At 42.3% G+C, this 23,172-nt stretch overlaps 1 protein-coding gene across 1 annotated transcript in view; it reads right to left on the reverse strand.

The window, feature by feature from the left end:
• Positions 1-8,025: 8,025 nt before the first annotated feature.
• Positions 8,026-23,172, reverse strand: part of LOC144529054 (uncharacterized) — a 58,489-nt gene continuing 43,342 nt past the window's right edge. The window contains exons 9-13 of the mRNA XM_078267987.1: positions 18,103-18,196; positions 16,002-16,752; positions 14,658-14,664; positions 13,560-13,890; positions 8,026-8,986 (exon numbers count right to left, since the gene is read on the reverse strand). Coding sequence (XP_078124113.1) covers positions 8,292-8,986; positions 13,560-13,890; positions 14,658-14,664; positions 16,002-16,752; positions 18,103-18,196 — 1,878 coding nt within the window. The 3' untranslated portion in view covers positions 8,026-8,291. The remainder of the gene's footprint in view (positions 8,987-13,559; positions 13,891-14,657; positions 14,665-16,001; positions 16,753-18,102; positions 18,197-23,172) is intronic.

Consider the following 23,172-nt stretch of genomic DNA (forward strand, 5'->3'; position numbering starts at 1 on the left):
CTCTATTTGTAAAGTGTCCTGAGATTACCTCTGTTGCGATTTGATACGATAAATATTATATTGAATTGAATGGTAGAACTCTACTAACAAGGGTGAGGAGTGAAATAATTGTATTGTGCTTTGTTGTTTATTGCGCAAAATGTTTATTGCACATATTAACAAAACATACAAGATGTGTTCGCAGTACAAAATCATTTCAGTCAGTGCTTCCCAAACACGGGCACCAACAAAGGCTCATGGTGTGGTTGGCCAGCCCAGTCTCATGGCAGTTCATGAAGTGGTTACGTTATTGACTCTACCTCCCTACGCTGAAAATCCGCGTAGGGAGGTAGGTCGGGGTGGTGGATGGGTCAAACAACGCAGGACTTCCACCCTGGAGACCGGGGATCGCGTCCAGCGTGTTACAGTTCCTTTCCGCGTTACTCTCTTCCTAACCACAACCGTCCCGTTGTTGTCGGCGTGTCCTGCGTGTGACGGTTCCTTTCCCAGTATCTTCTTTTCCTAACCTCAACCGTCCCCGTTGTTGCGTGCCACAGAGAATGCGGATTGTGTCCCTGCGCGTCCCCCGTGTGGCAGTCCGTCCCGTTGTTGTCCCCGGCGTGTCGTTTAAACTCCCCGTTGTGGCGTTTCATTTCCCTGTTGCTGCGTCCCGCAGAGCAGCCCAGTGTCATGGCAGTTCGTGAAATGGTAACGTTCGAAAATCGTGACCTGTACATGAATTAATAAATCAAAATAACGTGACTATTTACGAACTGGCGTGAGACCGGGTTGGGTTGGACATATAAAGACAGCAAAAAATTTGAACAAAATATCCTCTTGAAGTAGCACCTTGAAGGCACCAGTACATCACCGTCCCATTCATTGTGACCATACAGTGTAACTACTGTTTACAACCATGTAATAGCTTTCACCCCCGTAGAATTTTGAGTGCTGTTTTTACCCTAAAGTTAGACCCAGTGTTGGACAAAATGGAAAATTAGTAATTAGTTACAGTTAGTAGTTACTTCTTTTAAAAGTAATTTAATTACTTTACCAATTACTGTATATCAAAAGTAATTAGTTACTAGGGAAAGTAACTTTTAAGTCTGCTTTTTAAATGTAAAAATGAACAGTACTGAACAGTCACACAATAAACATCATTTTTAGACTTATTTATTGTAATCAACAGGCAACAGGCCTTCAAATCAAGCAGTAGTACAAAAGTCCATTTTAATACGTTAATGTTTTTCTTTTACCACATTAGGCCCAATGAAATAAAAATGATTGGCCTACAGTATACCTAGCAATCAATGTATTCAGCTCTGCCTGGCTTATCGGCTGCACTGCAAATCTGAATTGCTACTCTTAGATGTGGATAGGTTCTTTACACCTGCACATAATTGACAACTCACCGCTACATTTTTGTCTTTAATTTCGACGAGAGAAAAGTAATGTCTGTCATATACGGTAGTTAGAATGCACCTGCGCATATACTGTGATATATACGGTAGCACCCAAAATGTGTGTGTGTCACTGCTCACTTGTTACTTGCATCGTGAGTTCAGAGTCAAGAAGACTAAATGATAAACTGCCTCCTTTGTTATCATTTTACAATGTCAATACTTCCAGGAGAGAAAGCTCATTCTATCCGCACTATCGGCCATGCTGTGGTTTAATGCTCATTGTTTGATTGGTGTATCATTGCGCCACCATAAGGTCCTGCGACGTTAGATCAGAAGCAGCTAAAGTAGGCCTATCTGTCTTCTTGTCTGCAACCGTTCATTTTTCACAAAAGAGAGTAACGCGAGTAACAAGCTCATTTAAATTTCAGTTATGGTAATATAAAATAATAATAATAAATATTTCTTTAAAAACAAAAATGTTTGTTACATGCTTGTTACCGCTAAAAGTAGTGGAATTACAGTAACGCATTACTTTGTTGCACGTTGCTCCCAACACTGGTCAGACAACATTTCCCCCAAACCCTAACGCTACTTCCTGGCATTTTTTGTTTTGAATTGGAAGAGCATGAATGAGGCTGAAACTATGTAGAGAACTGTAACAACTAGATTGCCCTCATTTGTTTGTGGCTCAAAATGACTACAGTAATGAAAACACACATATTTTCCGTGTCATTTTACCATTCGCAATGAGAAGATTTTGGCTGACACCAAACTCTTCATGCTCACGGTTTACAAACGTGGAATTAAAATATGTATTTGTTCTTTCCAATTTCATCCTCTTTTTTCATTACTTAAACACATCAGGGGGGAGGATGTACAGTGGGTTCTCTTTCTTCTGACTGTGGGGGAAGGTAGGGGGGTCTCTTGAATGTTTATTGAAGGCATTTGGATTAGATAATGTATGCTTATGTGTTATGCATGTTTACTGTATGTTTATTGTGTGTTCATGTGCGATGCATCGCCGTTTTTGTTCTCTCGAATTTCTCCTACAGGAGACAATAAAGCCATATCTTATTTTAACACGTGCAGTAGGATTATGTTTTATTTAAAGGAAGACCGGACAACATTTAAGCCCATTTGACACAAGTCAAGTATAATGTGCTTTCTCTAACATCCAGGCAGCCTTTACTGTCGGTATTTCTGTAAAGAATGAAAATCAACTGTCAGACACAAAAATCACAGTGAATGCCATGTCTGATTTTGTTGTTGTATAAGTTGGTTAATTGTTGCGTGGTATTGCAGTGCTGACGTTTAAATCAATCTGCACTTCAAACTGAATTAAATGAGAGCAGTGACTGCCTGGAACAACACGTTCAAAACTCTAAAACAACACAGCCTACATTTGGTTAACAGTCAGTAGGAATGTAAAAGCGGGGGATGTGAGAGCTAAAAGCCATACAGTGATTTTTCATATATCAAAGACACAAAACATCTGAAAAGTATGAAAAACCAAATAAGTAACTGCGGTAACTGTTTCACGCTGTGTTTTAGTTTTCCGTCAGATCAGTTATAGATCTCCACATTTCCGAGCCCACTTAAAGGCAGCTTCATTTACACATACAAACTATTTCACTCTAGAGTTAAGTCCATGCCCGACATAATCATTACATAATGAAAACAGTTTCCCTTCAAGATGTGCCACTGGATTAAAAAAAACCGTAAGGACACTGTCAGGTCTGTTCAGAGCTCTGCAGGTGTTCTCGGTGGAGCCAAATTTGCCTTCCTACAAAAAAATGGATTGTGTTCTAAATATACACACCAAAACCGTAGACTGGCTCATTCATTCAGTTCAATTTGTTTTAAACTATGTGTTTGCATTACTGCTACTATCCGTGCGAAGTTGCCATTCATGCCAACAACAACAACCTGGCTGTGAACGCGACGTTTGTCGCAGCTTCAATCTCAACCCATGGAGCCAATATGTAACCTATGCCAAAATCCTAAACAATGGCCGTGCTACCCAACCACCAACCTGGACAAATACCAGAGGAGCTGAGAACTTAAAACAACCGCACAGAAAGTTCATATACCTGATGGCAATCCTCCTGCTAGCTGGTGATATCCAACTAAACCCAGGGCCTCGCCTGGCCTCCGCTGGCGATCTACTGCCCTCCCCGGGTGCTTTGGATTTTCACCCTGCTCTGATGATGCCTCCGTCGGCGTATGGAAGTGCCCACGGGTGTGGCGGGGGAGCAGCGGCGGCGAATGGAGTGGCCTGGTTGCTTCGTCCTGGCTGGGGAGCGGCGTTCTTGATGCTCTGGATACTACGACCGCAGTTGTTGAGGATTCGCCTCGGGTGCAGTATGGAGAATGCTCCTGTCCACGAACACCTGGTAGTGGTGAGTTTCAAACTTTGACTGCTCCACCCTCACAAGAGAATAGCCCCAACCAAATCCGAAACCATAGCGAATCCCATCAAACAGACCCTTATCAATCGGCAACACTGGGGGCTAAACCCGGCGAAACATCGAAAAACTAACTTTTTTCAAACTCTCAATCACGCAAAACTGATCTGGGATCCACAATCCAAACCCAAAGGATTACTCGGCGGACATTTAAATATACTAAGCATTGTCTCTAAAAGCAATCAGCTAGAACACTTACTGTCTCACTCTAACTTGGACTTTCTTGGTCTTTCTGAAACATGGCTTAACAAACACCCCCCATCGAGGCTGCCTTTGATATTTCTGGGTATAATCTGTTTAGGAGGGATAGAAACAAGGGCAAGGGTGGGGGATTGCCAGTATATGTTAAAAACACAATTACATGTAACCTCATTGAATGGTCACAGGAAATAGATATGGAGTATATTGGGTTGAATATGTCACTATCTCCTCAAATGACTTTCATTGTCATTTGCCTATATCGACCACCATCATCCAATAACATATTGTATGAGCATCTCCATAGTATTCTTAGCAATGTGATGGTAAAAAGGAGTTAATATTAATGGGCGACTTTAATATAAACTGGGACAAAAAAAAGCTGAGAAAAAAACTTAAAGAGATAACAAACAAATTCAATCTCTCCCAATTGATACAAGGTCCAACAAGAATAACCAACTCCTCCCAGACACAAATTGATCTGATATTTACATAAAAAGACCTGAGAGAGTAACTACATCGCTGACTGGTCTGTCCGACCATAATATCACACTTCTGGTAAGGAAACTAACCAGAAAACAATTTGCATATTCTACCAAAAGAAATCAATTCTATGAGAAAATTCCTAAAAATTAAATAATCAACTTGGAAAATGCTATAAACCAAAGTGACTGGTCTGATCTTCTAACCAGCAGAGATACTGAGATGAGCTGCAGCACTTTCTTTTCTACCATTAATGAAATAAGAGCAACTTTCACAAGGAAGGTGAAACATAAACATGGACAAAAGACCACCTTACCATGGCTAAATGACACTCTCTGGCAACACATGAAAGTTAAAATCAGGGCTTAGTAGTGACCGGCTCACCTTTAAAACTCTCCGAAATAAGGTATTTTCCTTATTACTAAGGAATTTAAGAAAGGCTAAAGCAGATTTTTTTTATCAGAATCATTAATGAAGCACAGGGAAATGGGAACTTATCTGGAGAAATCTTAATAAATTAACCGGTGGGAATAAAGAACAAAGGACTACCTGAACTCAAAGTGAATGGAATCTTGACGATAATTATATGATAGCAAGTACATTTAAGGATTTCTTTATCAAATCAGTCAGGGAGCTGGCTCAAGGTATCCCAACTGAAACTGTACCATCTATCCCCATTGATAAAGCTAGACCTATTTTTTAAAATAAAGGAAATATCTGTATCAGAGGTTATCAAAATTATAACCTCGCTAAGGAACTCAAAAGCAAAGGATTCATATGGTTTGGATACCACATTTTTTAAATCATACAGGGACGCACTTGCTTGACCCATTGCTCATCTGATCAACCTGTCAGTTAGGCAAAGTACTTTTCCAAGCTCCTGGAAAACAGCAATGGTATATCCGATCTAAAAGTCTGGTGATAAAACCATGGTGTCAAATTGTAGACCCATTGAAATCCTATCAGCGATATCCAAGGTGTCAGAAAAATGGGTATCAGAACATCTGAAAAATCATCTAAACTTGGGCCACACCCCTTTACACCCAATGCAATTTGGATTTCGCACAAACCACTCTACAGAGACAGCTGTTTCCTTGTTGAAAAGTCCAAATTAGATGAGGGTGGTATAGTAGTCCTACTTAACTAACAGAAAACAGAGCGTACATATTGGTAATTCTTACTCTTCATACCTCGACTGTAATATTGGTGTACCCCAGGGGTCGGTACTGGGCCCTATCTTGTTTAGCCTGTACATTAACGACTTATCTTCAGTTTGTCCATCTGTTAATATACATATATATGCAGATGATACAGTTCTTTATTTGCATACCAATAACAAACAGCAGGCTGCAACTAAACTAACTGAAGCACTGGTCCATGTTTCTGACTGTCTAAAAAGGTCATACCTACATCTTAACATTAACAAAACAGTCTGTATGGTCTTCTCTAAGAAATCCACAAGTGCACAGCAGGCTGATGTTTTTATTTATTGGTTGTGTCTGATTTGAAATACCTTGGTGTCATTTTTGACTCTAACTTAAAAAGCATGTTTAAAAAGGTGGCTAATACCACCAGATATAATATGGCTAACTTTAGACGCATAAGGCCATATCTAACCACAAAGGCAGCCAAACTTTTTATGCGTCCCATGATCTTTTCCCACACATCATACTGTTTCACAAGCTGGTCCCAAGCAAACATGACAACTCTTAAACCAATAGAAACCCTTTATAAGAAAACTTTAAAAACACTAGATCAAAAACCTATCAGCTATCACCACTGCCATATCACTACTAAATACAACTTATTTAATTTTGACAGTTTTTTACATTATCTAGATGCCTGCCTCATTTTCAAAATATTGAAACCTCCACCACTTGGTGAATTTATATCACAGAAGAACAGCAGTGGCAGGGCAACTAGGGTAGCCACCAGGGGAGACTGTGCTGTACAGTATAGCTGTAGTGAGTTTAGCCATACAGTCTTCTCAGTACGGGCCACAAATAATTGGAACTGCTGAAAATTTTTTTTAATAAAAGTCTCTGAGAAAGAGAGAAAGTAAAGAGACAAAGCGACTGTGCTTAGTTGTTGCAGAAGACAGTCAGCTGTTACACAACTCCAGTGGTTGTGTTTTGTTTTCACCCTCAGTGTTTTGAAACGTCCTTGTGGCAGCAATAGAGGCAGTGATGTTTCCTCTTAACTGTACGGGACTCTCACACCGTATCAAAACACAATGATAAGTGTAATCGGTTACATGATTGGCCACTGCAGCGTCACATCGGGTTTCACCAAAAGTTGAATCCGTCTCAACTTTTTTGCGGCCCCCAGCGGCGCAGACTTAAACACATTACCCCCATTCACAGACCTGGATTTTCCCCGCACCATCAGTGTGAGTGCACGTTCAGTCTGTTTTGAGGCTGTGTGAAATATAGTACAGGAAACATCACTGCCTCTTTCACTGCCACAACAAAGTTTAAAATACTTCTGAGGGTAAAAAAAAACAAACGAAACACAAGCACTGAACTGCCCAGGAGATGTATTACAGCTGACTGCTTCCTGCAACAAGCTCCAGCAAAAAACACAGTCCCTCCGTCTCTTTTCTTTTTCTCTTTCTCTGTAAAATGAAGCTGCCTTCAAGTGTGGTAGGAAATGTCGAGATCTAAACTTAGCACAAAAAGTAAGGAAATTTGTGTTTGGTAGATTTCTCTGTGGTAACAATGCTTTTTGGCAATAAATCTTATAGCGTTGGAAAGCCTGTTTAGTTCCCTTTCAAATGGTGCCCCATTTGTAAGGAACATGCATTTGTGGGATGAGCAGCAGTGCTGCCAGTGCCAAACAGCTTATTCTGCCATTGACTCATTTGGTGTTTGGTGGATTGGATGATTGCAGTTTGAAGAAACAAGACATATTGGCAATTGAACAATTGATTCATTTCACAAACAGGAGCCTCAGTAGCGTGTGGAAGAACCATACACAGCCACAACAGTCTGGCACCTCCTCCTCATGCTGGTCGCCAGCCTGGTCACACACTGCTGTGGGATGGCATCCCAGTCGCAAGTCAGCCAACGTGGTCGTGTTGGTCACTCTGGCACGAACAGCACGCCCAAGCTGATCCCACAAGTGTTCAATGGGGTTGAGGTTAGGACTGCTGGTTGAAGAATGGGATGTCATCCCACAGCAGTGTGTGACCAGGCTGGTGACCAGCATGAGGAGGAGGTGCCAGGCTGTTGTGGCTGTGTATGGTTCTTCCACACGCTACTGAGGTTTGTGAAATGAATAAATTGTTCAATTGCCAATATGTCTTGTTTCTTCAAACTTCAATCATCCAATCCACCAAACACCAAACGAGTCAATGGCAGAATAAGCTGTTTGGCACTGGCAGCACTGCTGCTCGTCCCACAAATGCATGTTCCTTACAAATGGGGCACCATTTGAAAGTGAACTAAACAGACTTTCCAACGCTATAAGACTTATTGCCAAAAAGCATTGTTACCACAGAGAAGTAATCTACCAAACACAAATTTCCTTTCTTTTTGTGCTAAGTTTCATAAACAATCTGACGGAAAATAATAATGGTTAAATAAAAAGCCTATGTGTGCTACAATGGGGTGTTAACGAACACAACGGGACATCACACAAATGCCATTTGAGTGACACTCCCATTGCTGCACAACCCTGCAGCGAAGCGCCGGATCTTTTCTTCTGGTTTGAACTTTACAGCGTCTATGCATCAACCCCTGGTGTAAATAAAACACAGCTGGCATTAACAGCCCATTCCTAGCCCCCCACTAGCCTGTGGTCCGCAGCCTGTGGCAGATTGCTGGTGCGTCCTCAGGTTGCAGATCCAGGCGAACCTCTTCCCACACTTTTCACAGCTGAAAGGTTTCTCCCCGGTGTGAACTCTCTGATGCTTCTTCAGGTTCCCGGCCTCTGAGAAGCGTTTACCGCAGGTGTCACAGTGGAAAGGTTTCTCCCCCGTGTGGACTCTTTCATGGGCCTCCAGATTGGACAGACCAGAGAAAGCTTTACCACAGGCTCGGCATATGTAGCTCTTCCTGCGGCGCTCGCTGGGCACCATGCTGGCAGCCTGGCTTTTATTGTGGCGAGCCAAAAGGTTGGCTCGATGCTGCGCAGCAATTGCCACCTCAATGCTGGCCAACGCTGCTGTGGATCCCCTGACAGATCCGGAGCCCATAGTCCTACTGTTTGAGCTGATACCAGAGGTAGTTGTTTTATCACCACTGTGAGTGTGACTGACAGCAGCTGTGGTGGAGGACAGCGTTGTCTGTGCAGAGGGAATGCTGTGTTGTTGCTGAGAGATCCTGTCGCTATCAGGATGCTGCTGCAGCAGCTGAGCCTGTGCACTTCTGATCATGACTGGTTTTCTGCTCCATGAAGGCCGGGAGGATGGAGCCTGCATCCTCAGAGGTATGGACACAGAAGGCTCTGCTGACAGGCCTGGGAGCAGAAATTACAGAGAAGTCAGCACACATTCATTACATCCTTTTCTCTGAATGACTTACAGTCAGGACCATAAATATTGGGACATCGACACAATTCTAATCTTTTTGGCTCTATACACCACCACAATGGAGTTGAAATGAAACGAACAAGATGTGCTTTAACTGCAGACTTTCAGCTTTAATTTGAGGGTATTTACATCCAAATCAGGTGAACGGTGTAGGAATTACAACAGTTTGTATATGTGCCTCCCACTTTTTAAGGGACCAAAAGTAATGGGACAATTGGCTGCTCAGCTGTTCCATGGCCAGGTGTGTGTTATTCCCTCATTATCCCATTTACAAGGAGCAGATAAAAGGTCCAGAGTTCATTTCAAGTGTGCTATTTGCATTTGGAATCTGTTGCTGTCAACTCTCAATATGAGATCCAAAGAGCTGTCACTATCAGTGAAGCAAGCCATCATTAGGCTGAAAAATCTAAACAAACCCATCAGAGAGATAGCAAAAACATTAGGTGTGGCCAAATCAACTGTTTGGAACATTCTTAAAAAGAAAGAACGCACCGGTGAGCTCAGCAACACCAAAAGACTCGGAAGACCACGGAAAACAACTGTGGTGGATGACCGAAGAATACTTTCCCTGGTGAAGAAAAACACCCTTCACAACAGTTGGCCAGATCAAGAACACTCTCCAGGAGGTAGGTGTATGTGTGTCAAAGTCAACAATCAAGAGAAGACTTCACCAGAGTGAATACAGAGGGTTCACTACAAGATGTAAACCATTGGTGAGCCTCAAAAACAGGAAGGCCAGATTAGAGTTTGCCAAACAACATCTAAAAAAGCCTTCACATTTCTGGAACAACATCCTATGGACAGATGAGACAAAGATCAACTTGCACCAGAGTGATGGGAAGAGAAGAGTATGGAGAAGGAAAGGAACTGCTCATGATCCAAAGCATACCACCTCATCAGTGAAGTATGGTGGTGGTAGTGTCATGGCGTGGGCATGTATGGCTGCCAATGGAACTGGTTCTCTTGTATTTATTGATGATGTGACTGCTGACAAAAGCAGCAGGATGAATTCTGAAGTGTTTCGGGCAATATTATCTGCTCATATTCAGCCAAATGCTTCAGAACTCATTGGACGGCGCTTCACAGTGCAGATGGACAATGACCCGAAGCATACTGCGAAAGCAACCAAAGAGTTCTTTAAGGGAAAGAAGTGGAATGTTATGCAATGGCCAAGTCAATCACCTGACCTGAATCCGATTGAGCATGCATTTCACTTGCTGAAGACAAAACTGAAGGGAAAATGCCCCAAGAACAAGCAGGAACTGAAGACAGTTGCAGTAGAGGCCTGGCAGAGCATCACCAGGGATGAAACCCAGCGTCTGGTGATGTCTATGCCTTCCAGACTTCAGGGTGGAATTGAATGCAAAGGATTAGCAACCAAGTATTAAAAAGTGAAAGTTTGATTTATGATTGTTAATCTGTCCCATTACTTTTGGTCCCTTAAAAAGTGGGAGGCACATATACAAACTGTTGTAATTCCTACACCGTTCACCTGATTTGGATGTAAATACCCTCAAATTAAAGCTGAAAGTCTGCAGTTAAAGCACATCTTGTTCGTTTCATTTCAACTCCATTGTGGTGGTGTATAGAGCCAAAAAGATTAGAATTGTGTCGATGTCCCAATATTTATGGACCTGACTGTAAAAATGACAATATGTCAGTATCTCCTGCACTGAAGAGTGAAATATGTCATTTTAAATGGAATGCTGTGACTATTGTTTAGTTAGCCTTTAACAGATACAGTTCCCAAGTTGCTTTCACAGCACGTATGTGTCTGAAGTTTTTATTAAAACATTTTGATGTCCGTCACTGTTGCGTCTCAGAACACACCCACATTTCATCAAATGTATCATTCCACACAGACTTCAAGAGACACATGTGAAGACAGATTGCTTGTTTTCGCAGTTTTTCGTTACGTTTGGTTTTGCATCACCCACCGAAATTAGCGTGTGCATTGTAAATGCAATTAGTAAACCTGCTAAAAATAGGTAATAGACTCCTTTCCCATTGTCAGAAGATGAGTATGCCTTTCTGGGTTTTTCTTCTGGTGTGTCACGTTTGGTGCTTGAGTGACGAGCTCTGGCAACTATGGCCGTGGTTTAGGTGTGTGTGTGTGATGGCTGTGACTGTTCATTCAAAACAACAATGGCGGGCGTGATAGACTGATTATTCATCAAATCACCTGCCAGGTTTTTTTAAAAGTGCCTGCCCTTTTCAGGAAAACACCCTGTTAAGATAGATTATTCGCAAGCATTGGCATGTTCTGAAGAGTGACCCGACACTCAGACATCTGCGCTGAGCTGCCCAGGTTTATATTTAGGCGTGCCCACAACATTCGTGACCGATTGGTCCATTCAGACATGACCAACCCACCCTCGACCATTTGGCTTCCCAGCCCACCCCTGGGTTCCTATAAATGTGGTAACTGTGCGCAATGCTCTAACTCGACCAATGCAAAATAATTCTCACATCCCTGTACTGGCAAGAAATACTCCATTTCTTCATTTATTAATTGCAACAATACACACGTAGTGTACCTTCTAAAGTGTCCCTGTGGACTGGCTTATATAGGCCAAACAAAACGTCAACACAAATTAAGGATATCTGAACATAAGACAGCTATTTGTACCCAGAACTTAACATATGCCATGGCGAGGCACTACAAGCAGGCCAATCATGGCTCCCCTGCATCACTGAGGTTCTGGGGAATCGAGTAAATCACACCCCCACCCAGGGGTGGTGATATCATTAATGAACTCCTATGCAGGGAAGTGTTTTGGATACATACACTCGACACTCTAGAACCTCTAGGTTTAAATGAAGAATTGAATTTAACTTGCTTTCTCTAATGTCAAAAGTATGTCAAAGTATAGTATTTAAGATGAATATACCTTTATTCCCATTGTATTGTGAACATTTTATGCTTGTTACCTATCAACATTGTTTATAATCTACTTTTGACCTGTTTGTGGGCATTTGCCCGTTAATGACTGATTAATGAGTGTAGCACCTTGGTTGAGATGGGTGTATCTTCAGGCAGCTAACGCCCCCCTATATGCACAATCACACCTGTTGGTGATTCTTATCAAGGGCTTCACTGCCCATTCTCTCCAAGGACTCTGATGAAGATGTAACTTCACATCAGAACGTTAGTCACTGTTATGCACCTTAAATTTGCCATATTATGCTCATTTTCAGGTTCATAATTGTATTTAGAGGTTATATCAGAATAGGTTTATGTGGTTTAATTTTCAAAAAACACCATATTTTTGTTGTACTGCCCATTGCTGCAGCTCCTCTTTTCACCCTGTGTTCAGGTCTCTGTTTTAGCTACAGAGTGAGACCTCTCACTGCTGTAACATCTTTGTTGGCAGTCGCACATGCTCAGTAGCTCGGTAAGGATCACATCATCTAGCTAGCTAGCTGTTTCTCCAACTTCAGTAGAACAAGGCAGAATTAGCTGGGAGACTTCTTCTAAAGGAGGGCGCACTTCCAACTTTGTGTGGAATACCTGCAGAACAGGGACATGGAAGTAGTTCTTTTGTAGATTATGGTGAACTAGTGTGTGTTGTAGCAGTGTTTTGCCATTTAGAACGAGCTAGCATGCTAGCATGCCACGGTTAGCCCCCTCGTCTCAGCTAGTGACGTAGAAAGCTGTGCAGATGTTGACCAGCTCACCCAGAGACTGAAGGCAGGACACATTCAGAAACCATATCTCACTCAGAACAGCATGGATGTATGAAGTTTTTATGCGTGTGGAAGCACCAGAGACACAAAATAACAGCCCAAATCCCAGAAAAAGTGATTTTTTCATAATATGGGCACTTATTTATTAAAATAAAAATAAAAAACTATAAAGTACGAAGACATCTGTGTTCCACCGGCGATTCTTTTTTACTCTAGGTAATAGACTCCTTTCCCATTGTCAGAAGATGAGTATGCTTTTCTGGGGTTTTTTTCTGGTGTGTCACGTTTGGTGCTTGAGTGACGAGCTCTGGCAACTATGGCCGTGGTTTAGGTGTGTGTGATGGCTGTGACTGTTCATTCAAAACAACAATGGCGGGCGTGATAGACCGATTATTCATCAAATCACCTGCCAGGTTTTTTTAAAAGTGCCTGCCCTTTTCCAGTTTCCAATGACAGCGTCTCAGTTCTGTGTTAACAAACCATTTGGCTCGTCAAGTTGAATGATTGCCAACTGACATGGGACGATGTTTGAGCGCTGCTTGTCTTATCAGGGCATCTTCATCAAAAAGTCAGTACGGTGCGCCTCGCATTTTGCAAACTGCAAATGCGCTCTGTCTAACTGGAGCCTTTGTGTAGATGTGGTCAGTTTCTAGCCCTCCAAAATCCTGACTTATATGATCTTTATTCACGGCTTTGTTGTTGTAACAGTTATCGGCGCCTGCCTGACATTATCATTTCTGCAAAACAAAAAACAAGAAGCACAAAACCAGTGACACATTAAGCGTCTACCAAGGAAAGGAGACGATCTCTTACCTTGTGACACAGACGGCTGGATCTGAACAGAGGAGAAACTCTGCCCTTCAATAATAACATCATCCTGGTCACTCTCTGCTGGGGCATCAGTGGTTAAAGGACATGAAGGGCCACTGCCGGCCGAGTCACTATCAGGGGCCCAGCGGGTGAAGAAAGTCTCGAGTTCAAACAGAGAGTATTCAGAGCCGAGAGGATTGGTGTTGCTGGATCTCTGCTGCTGCTGTCGTGTTTTTGGGTTGGCGGGTGTGTTGGTGTCTGGTACCCTCAGCTGGACTGCCACCACACTGCTGGGCTCTTGCGATATCACAGGCGTTGGCTGAGGTGCTGCAGACTGGGGAGGAGGAAGAGCGGGGAGCTTTAGCAGAAGAGTGGTGCAGGTGTTATTGACTTAAATCTCATCAGGGTACAGGACTGGATGGACAATCTGAACAGACAGACATTTTAAGAAATTAGATAATAGATAGCACCCTCTCTACCACTGTAGAGTGACACTACTCCATATATTCATGCAATATTAATAGAAAATTAAAAAATTCATCAGTTCCATGAGATGATCATTGCATGTGTCTTTATATTCATAGCTATATCAGGGGTGACCCTGACTATTCGATCTAAGGAGCCTGATTCGACTGCCAATCTCAAAGTCGAATCGTCGCAGTGTCAGAAAACGTGGTTATGTAACTACATGGCTACAACAGGCTATATGGGGGTGCTGAAGGTCAGATTTTGCATAGAATTGCATGTTTTTTCCCAATAAATTATGATTTATAGGCTATTTTTGCATAAATATCAGCCTATTTATAATACTGTTAATAACAATTACAAGTAAGGGTACTCATGTGGACAAAAATCAGAAGTGCCGGTACTCAGTACTGCTGAGTACTGGCCCATTTCAGGCACTGGTCCATCTTAAATATCTACATGTGAAAATACCATGTAGCATAAATGCATAAACATGTTGTACTGTATGCATTTACAGTCTGAAAACTAACGTTAGCCCCCGGTCCCCTTTCCAACTCCCCATGAATTGGAAAGCCTAGCTGGTTACATTACATTACAACCCACTGAAGGTGCCAGTGCAGACAGTCCAAACTGTACAGTAAGTCTGTAAAAAACAAGGATGTGCTCCAGTAATAGGGTGAAATCTAACTCTACATGGAGGCATACGTAGAGACTGTTAAGGTCATCTGTACATATGGTTATTATAAATTAGAACAATGTACTGTATCAATGTAGATTTTATGAGAATATTGTGCCACAATTTTGTAATGTATGATTTATAATAAAAACACAAATTCGCATGTTGAGTTTTAATAAAGTTTTTAATAAAGATTGAATTACATTGCAAACTGTGGACATTGAGCAGGATATTACTAAATTGTGACACAATAGAAAAAGCTAGTTACATTAACAGTATATGTTTATGCTACATAACAGTCAAACTTTAAATTGACATTATTCTTGTAGATAAAACAGAGAGAAGTATGCATCAGAGGTCCTGTATTAAGACAAACTGAATGCATTTCCACTGGAAGAACATGATTACAATATGATAAAATGCAAACAATATTACTGACTGAACATTTCTCCAAGCAGTGTTGTCTTGCACTGTCTGAAATGTCTTATTAGATATTCTGCTGATTTTATTTAACTTTAGAATGTGAACACACAGATCCACATCTTACTTTATGAACTCCATTGTCAAGTTCACCAACAAACTGCTGATTTTTGAGAAGAAAAAAAGTCATTTTGGGTCGGGCTCTGGCATGATTTGCGTACCAGAGCGAAATTGGAGCAGGATGGAGCTGGAGATAAAGCCACGCGCCGACTTAAAGAAAAGCGCTCTGCACTCCGCTCGCGTTCCCTGATCACTGCTCTGATGAGTGTGTGTGATATTTCATTTTTTAGGTAGTACTTTTTTTAATGGCTAAAATGTTTTGCTGCTGACCCCGTCCACAGCAGCTTTTTCTTCTCCAAACCCCCAAAAACTTTGCCCCACACACACACACACACACTTTTTTTCATACTGGCTCTGCTATTCACTAAAAGGGATTTACTACTCTTACAACATAGGTTAGTAAACAGCAGAAAGCAGCATGGAGGAGCAGTGAAATTGTCACGATGGTGTCTCTCTTTCAAACTTGGTGCTGACTTATTTGATGTTCAGGCACTGCTTGGGGGTAGATGGACGAAATTTGTGATGACAGAAGTTACCGATGGAGACGCTTATTACAGCATCGCGCCGGAAATCGGCAGAAAATAAGCGCATCTACCCGAGTGTCCCGTTTCCGTTACTGCCGATTTGAGCTGGAGCCGAGAAAAAACAGCACCTACTGCAGAGTCATCTGTCCCGGGAGTGAAGGCTGATTCAAAAGCAAGATGTTAAATGGGTTTTTTGGCCAGTGGGGAAGAGGTATAAGATGTCCCTGACTGCATGCCTACATTTGCGGGTGGTGTCTCTTTTGGTGTTTTTTCAGGTTGCTAGGGTCAGAGAACCTCTCGGGGCAGAGCGAGCACTGGTACGGCCTCTCCCCGGTGTGGATGTTCCTGTGGATCTTCAGGTTCCAGAACTGGGAGAATTTTTTACCACAGATGCTGCAGCCGTACGGCCTCTCTCCTGTGTGAGTCCTAAGGTGGGATTCTAAATTTGCCGCTGAGCTGAACCCTTTACTGCAGAACTTACAGATGCAAGCCCTCTTCTTGGGGATTTTCTGCTGCATATCACCGCTGCCATGACTGCCCTGGCCTGCACTTTGTCCTGGGTCCAGGAACTGCTGGGCCCCCTGTATCTGACCTAAAACCTGGCTGGGGCTAGACTCCTCTGACAGATCGATAACAGGAGACTGCTGCTGAAAGGACACAGAGGTGTGGAAGCCTCTAGAGCTTTCGGCAGCCAACCCCCTTCCTGCTAAATTCTCAACAGCCAATCCCCTCCCAGAGCTGCCTGGCTCTGCTCCAATGAGTGTGGTGGGCAGGTATGAGAGGGGGGTGCAGTGTGAGGACGGCCCTGGGAGGCTGTCGTCATGAAAATAACTACCCCCCCCATTAGTCCACAGCGAAGAACACCCATGGCTGACCTCTGAGAAGCCCCGCCCAGACTCCTGCAGGTCAGACAGACGATTGTTGGAGGTTTCTGGGATTTCATCAAATGGCAGAACTGCTCTACAGTCGTCGGTGCTCGACTCCACCAACCCTGGGTACAAAGAGAAAGACACCGGTCAGACTCGGCATCTACTGGACAGGATTAAATGCAGCATTCATTGCAGAGGTACGGCCGTTCCTATCCCAAGAAGATGCAGAAAAACTGCATTTATTTCAAGTATATTTAATTACTGTAATGCTCCCTTTACCAGTTTTCCAAAAGAATCAATTGACAAATTACAATGAATCCAGAACTCTGCTGCCAGGCTTTTAACTGAAATAAGAAAGAGAGAGCATATTACCCCAGTTTTAGCTAACCTGCACTGGCTCCCAGTGTCTTTTCGGATTGACTTTACTTGTTTATAAGGCTCTTTTGGTTTGGAACCGGCCTACATTACAACTTTTTTTGTCGTTTTATAATCCTTCAGAGCCTCTCAGATCCTCCGTTTTTCTAAGTTTTTTTTTTAATGCAAACTCATATAAAAAAACTCTGCAGCTCAGACTTTTTTAACTATGCACCACAACTATGGAACTCCCTACCCAAGGCTATTATGGCACGTGTCCACTGACAGCGACATTTCCATGCTTCCCGTTCATTTCCATGGGAGCAGCCGTGCATTCTGGTAGCGTCGCGGGGGCTTTGAAGAAGCGGGGCGTCGAGTCAGCCTCTCCTCATTTGCATAAAGTTAAATCCAGGCAACTTTATGCAAATGAGGAGCGGGCAGCTAGGCTCGATGTCCCTCAAAAGCTGACTTTTTTTTTTTTAACTGACCGTTGAAAATGAAGACAGATTCAGAAACTGCATAGCCTATTTCTTGCTTAAATTGTTTTAAGAAACATGATTCATTAAACTATTTTCGTAAAATAGATCGTATTCCAAACGAGCCGCCATTATGGTCTGTTTTGAAATCTGGGAACAGACAGCACCACGTGTCCAATCAGGTGCAGCCATCAGGCTTGTATGAGGCTGTAGCCTATTTTCTACAGATAACTGCTGGTGGCAAGCCCACTAGTGTGCAATGCTGGGCAGCGGGTCGATCCCTGTCATGAAAACAACGCCTATATGGACACATACCATAAGAGCTGTGGCTCAAGTAGTAAAGCGGTTGTCTACCAATCGGAAGGTGGGTGGTAGAATCACTGGCCCGTCTGCCCCTGGCTATAATTGCGCCCAATGCTGCGCCATCGGTGTGTGAATGTTTATCTGATGAGAAGGTGGCACCTTGTATGGCAGCCTCAGCCACCAGTGTATGAATGTGTATGTGAATGGTATCTGTAGTGTGTAACGCGCTTTGAGTATTCGTTTAGAAAACTGGCCATGCTGGGTAAGAGACATCTATACAGGCATATGTATTTTATTTTGCTGCTTCAATACTGCTTCAAATGAAAGGTGTCCACTCACCCTCTTGTATGCTGAGGCCTGTCTGGTTCTGAGTCCCCGTCACCGGCTCCACCTCCTCCACCTTCACCAGCACCACATCCGGCTCCTCCTCCTTCTGCACACGCACAATAAAGAGAAAATGTCTGATGTTACTGTTGCAGACACACAACATAATTGCACACCATACAGAATGTGCACAGCGTGAGTGGCACTGAAAAGACGCTACTTCATTCAAAACTTGATAAAGGGGCTGCAGAGTGAGGTAATCATTTTTAGTGAGTTTGTCACTAGCGAAATAACTGCAAACATTCTGCCGATACAAAATCTAACAGTTATTTGAAACCCATTATGAGTGTTAAAATGTAGGGGCCTTTGCTGTAATGACCTTTTTTTAACAATATGTTGATTAACATTTTACTCGGTGTACAGTTCTAAACTTACAGTGTACTTCGACCACTCGAACCTACACTGAGGTACAGGTGATGGAAACAAAAATTCAAACAGACAAACGGGAACAGCAAACAAGTCCAATGAAAGGTTAAAAAAAAAAAAACTCTCAGACAAAAACATCTCATATGTACATTCCAAAAATTATATAACAAATCACAGCCTAACCAATTCAATTTAAGGTAATTTCATTGTTTAATAGTTTGAACTCACATTGTCCACATTGCAAGGTTTACATTAGTCAGTAACCAATCCTCCTCCTCTTCTGCTAGCCCCTTTTGCTTCCCTCTTTGTACATACAGTATGTTATTTTTTCCAGAAGAACATTTGCCGAACCCAATGTATGACACTTGGTCTGCTGGTCTTTTTCCAAAATATCGCAACTGATTTTTTTTAGCGTGCATATCAATCATTATTTGTTCACTATAGACCTTTTTCACGGCAGACATGTTGACATGTCATAGTAGGAAAAGCACAGGTGTATTCAAAACCATTCATGATGGCTGCGTTCCACTTAGGAGAGGCCCTGGTATTGTTCATGCTGACTCACTGAACTAGCTGGAACTGAGCCATCGTTAAGGTTATCATTATCAGCTGTGCTTTTCCTACTATGACAGGTCAAAATGTCTGCTGTGAAAAAGGTCCATTGGTGTACTTGTGATGTTGGGGGTATAGTCCTACAGTAAAATAAAAAAAAGAGCTGGGTTCATCAAAAAAAAACTTTTGAGAGTAATGTCCATTCAGATAATCTAAGTCAAAGTCCAGTCTTCAGATAATCACAGAGTAACATTTAGTGTGTGTGATGACAGGTGAAGGAATGTTCCATCACTGACTTGAACCTGCCTTAATGTATATTGAGAACACTAAAGGTTAATATCTAACTGACATGTTTGTCATATTTGTCATTTATTTTTCTTCTTGTGTTGTCAAACAATGGGTTGCAACAACTTTACTCTGTATAAATGCAATGAGTTGAGAACAAAATGTGACAATCAGTAATGTTTAAACAAAGTATTTTAACCCTAAAACATCCACATACTTACAATTTCTAAGTTATATATTTACAGTTTAAAATACACTACTGTGCTTTAAGATGTAGCCAACATATATTATTTAAGATTTGGGCATTGTAGGCCTTTACTTTCATAGAACAGAAGACATGAACGGGGAGAGGGGGAATGACCTGCATCAAAGGGCCGCAGGTCGGAGTTGAACCCGCAGCGTCGAGGAGTAAACCTCTATATATGGACGCCTGCTCTACCAGGTGAGCTACCCAGGCCCCCATTATTGTCACATATTATTCCTAGCCTGTAACATATACAGTGGGGAGAACAAGTATTTGATACACTGCCGATTTTGCAGGTTTTCCTACTTACAAAGCATGTAGAAGTCTGTAATTTTTATCATAGGTACACTTCAACTGTGAGTGACGGAATCTAAAACAAAAATCCAGAAAATCACATTGTATGATTGTATGAAGTAATTCATTTGCATTTTATTGCATGACATAAGTATTTGATACATCAGAAAAGCAGAATTTAATATTTGGAACAGAAACCTTTGTTTGCAATTACAGAGATCATACATTTCCTGTAGTTCTTGACCAGGTTAGCACACACTGCGGCAGGGATATTGGCCCACTCCTCCATACAGACCTTCTCCAGATCCTTCAGGTTTCGGGGCTGTCGCTGGGCAATACGGACTTCCAAAGATTTTCTATTGGGTTCAGGTCTGGAGACTGGCTAGGCCACTCCAGGACCTTGAGATGCTTCTTACGAAGCCACTCCTTAGTTGCCCTGGCTGTGTGTTTCGGGTCGTTGTCATGCTGGAAGACCCAGCCACGACCCATGTTCAATACTCTTACTGAGGGAAGGAGGTTGTTAGCCAAGATCTCGCGATACATGGCCCCATCCATCCTCTATTCAATACGGTGCAGTCATCCTGTCCCCTTTGCAGAAAAGCATCCCCAAAGAATGATGTTTCCACCTCCATGCTTCACGGTTGGGATGGTGTTCTTGGGGTTGTACTCATCCTTCTTCTTCCTCCAAACAAGGCGAGTGGAGTTTAGACCAAAAAGCTTAATTTTTGTCTCATCAGACCACATGACCTTCTCCCATTCCTCCTCTGGATCATCCAGATGGGCATTGGCAAACTTCAGACGGGCCTGGACATGCGCTGGCTTGAGCAGGGGGACCTTGCGTGCACTACAGGATTTTAATCCATGACGGCGGTCATTGACCAGGTCCTGCCGTGTAGTTCTGGGCTGATCCCTCACCTTCCTCATGATCATTGATGCCCCACGAGGTGAGATCTTGCATGGAGCCCCAGACCGAGGGAGATTGACCGTCATCTTGAACTTCTTCCATTTTCTAATAATCGCGCCAACAGTTGTTGCCTTCTCACCAAGCTGCTTGCCTATTGTCCTGTAGCCCATCCCAGCCTTGTGCAGGTCTACAATGTTATCCCTGATGTCCTTACACAGCTCTCTGGTCTTGGCCATTGTGGAGAGGTTGGAGTCTGTTTGATTGAGTGTGTGGACAGGTGTCTTTTATACAGGTAACAAGTTCAAACAGGTGCAGTTAATACAGGTAATGAGTGGAGAACAGGAGGGCTTCTTAAAGAAAAACTAACAGGTCTGTGAGAGCCGGAATTCTTACTGGTTGGTAGGTGATCAAATACTTATGTCATGCAATAAAATGCAAATTAATTATTTAAAAATCATACAATGTGATTTTCTGGATTTTTGTTTTAGATTCCGTCTCTCACAGTTGAAGTGTACCTATGATAAAAAATTACAGACCTCTACATGCTTTGTAAGGAAAACCTGCAAAATCAGCAGTGTATGAAATACTTGTTCTCCCCACTGTATAGTGTGTGTGTGTGTGTGTATATGTGTGTGTATGTATATATATATATATATATATATACACACACACTTTTTTTTTCATTGTGTATTTCTTTGGCACTTTCTATTGTTTAGGATTTACAGAAACACCTGATTTGTATGTACAGTGTTGTTGGTCATTAATGCTTTTTATATACATTGATATACATATATTTTAACCTACCTATGCATAATAGTTCTATGTTCATTGGCCTCAATTTAGCGGTGTGTATTTCTTCCTTAATTCTATCTTCCTGAACTTGTTCTTGAACTGCGTGCAGCAACTTAAAACCATTTTAGTAAGAAAAAACGTCCTTTTCTGTCCACTCTGCTGAATTACTGATCAATCGTTTTTATTGCAGCAATGCAAATCTGATAACATTCATAGATTTCAAGTCATGACAACTTCATTCTTAAAAAAAAGGGCTGTACAATAATACTACGTGGTTCAAGAAGCATATTTTATTCAATAAATGAAATGATGCATACAAAATCTGTAATATTTCAACTATAAAACACAAGAAACATGTTACATTTAGAATGTCAATGCTCTCAAACATTTACTGGGAGTCCATGCAGTATTTCTTTTTTTAAATGTCAAAAATACTTGAAATATCCATTGGGTTTCCCCTATATTCATTCTGCAGTGGCACACTGCTGTGAGTCCAGGAATGAGACAACTGTCTGCAGGACAGTCTAGTGTGTTACCTAAAACGGCTAAATCAGTCAACAAGGTGAAGTGAAGATAACGTTGTCTGTAGTCTACCGGTTCCAAACTGGCTCGGTAGTGGACGACATGCAAACGTGCTGACGGATTCAGTGTTTTTAGCTGAGCTAAACCAGAGAATATTCAGTTTAAACAGTATAGTGGTGCCGTTTGCCCTCATTGTTCTCTCTGAAGTTTGCTGAAGTGATGTAATGTAGTATTTTCTTTTCTTTTTAAAGATTATTTTTTGGGCATTTCAGAATGTATTTGATAGGACAGCTTAGACATGAAAGGGGAGCGGGGAAATGACATGCTGCAGGGCTGGTTGGAATTGAACCTGCGGCCCCTGCAGTGAGGACTGAGCCGCTGAACACGGGGCGCACGCTCTACCAGGTGAGGTACCCAGGCACCCCATAACGTTGCATTTTATGTGGAGTGAGCACTGCGCCAGACTGAATTCCAACACAAGTACTTATCAATTTTTCCAACCATTTGACCAATGAAAACAACAAAATGTGTAACACACGTTTATTGAACAAACCACATTTTAAAATCTCCTTCATGTAATGGAAGGGGAACCAGTTGTTCCACCATGTTCAGTCAGTCCAGCCCTCACCTACTAGGGAGTGACCTTGTTCTATTTTAGAAGTCCCACTACAGACCTGTATGGAAAACTACTCCGTTATGATCAATATTTTGTTTAACATGGTTTACCCACATAAAAAGTAAAATAAAAGTCTGAAAAGTGACTGGAAGCACATCTGCTCTACTCCCTCACTAAGAAATTCTGGATCTGGCCTCGCACTTCGTTGAGACTCAGCGCATATCTAGATGACTAGAAACATTAAGAGACTCAGCCACGGCTTATGTTTGAGCCTCGCGCCGGGTTCAGACAGGAGACGACAGGATGGCTGTCTCAGCAACCTGTTTGCCGAGCTCCGCCAGCTCCTGGTGCCCCACAACCTACGCCAGCTGCACGGCCAGCTGCACGGCCAGCTGCACGGCCAGCCCGTTTGCCGAGCTCTGCGGTGACAGCTATGGCATTTTTAGACTA

Source organism: Sander vitreus, chromosome 2, assembly GCF_031162955.1.
Source record: "Sander vitreus isolate 19-12246 chromosome 2, sanVit1, whole genome shotgun sequence".
NCBI classification, from domain to species: Eukaryota; Metazoa; Chordata; class Actinopteri; order Perciformes; family Percidae; genus Sander; species Sander vitreus.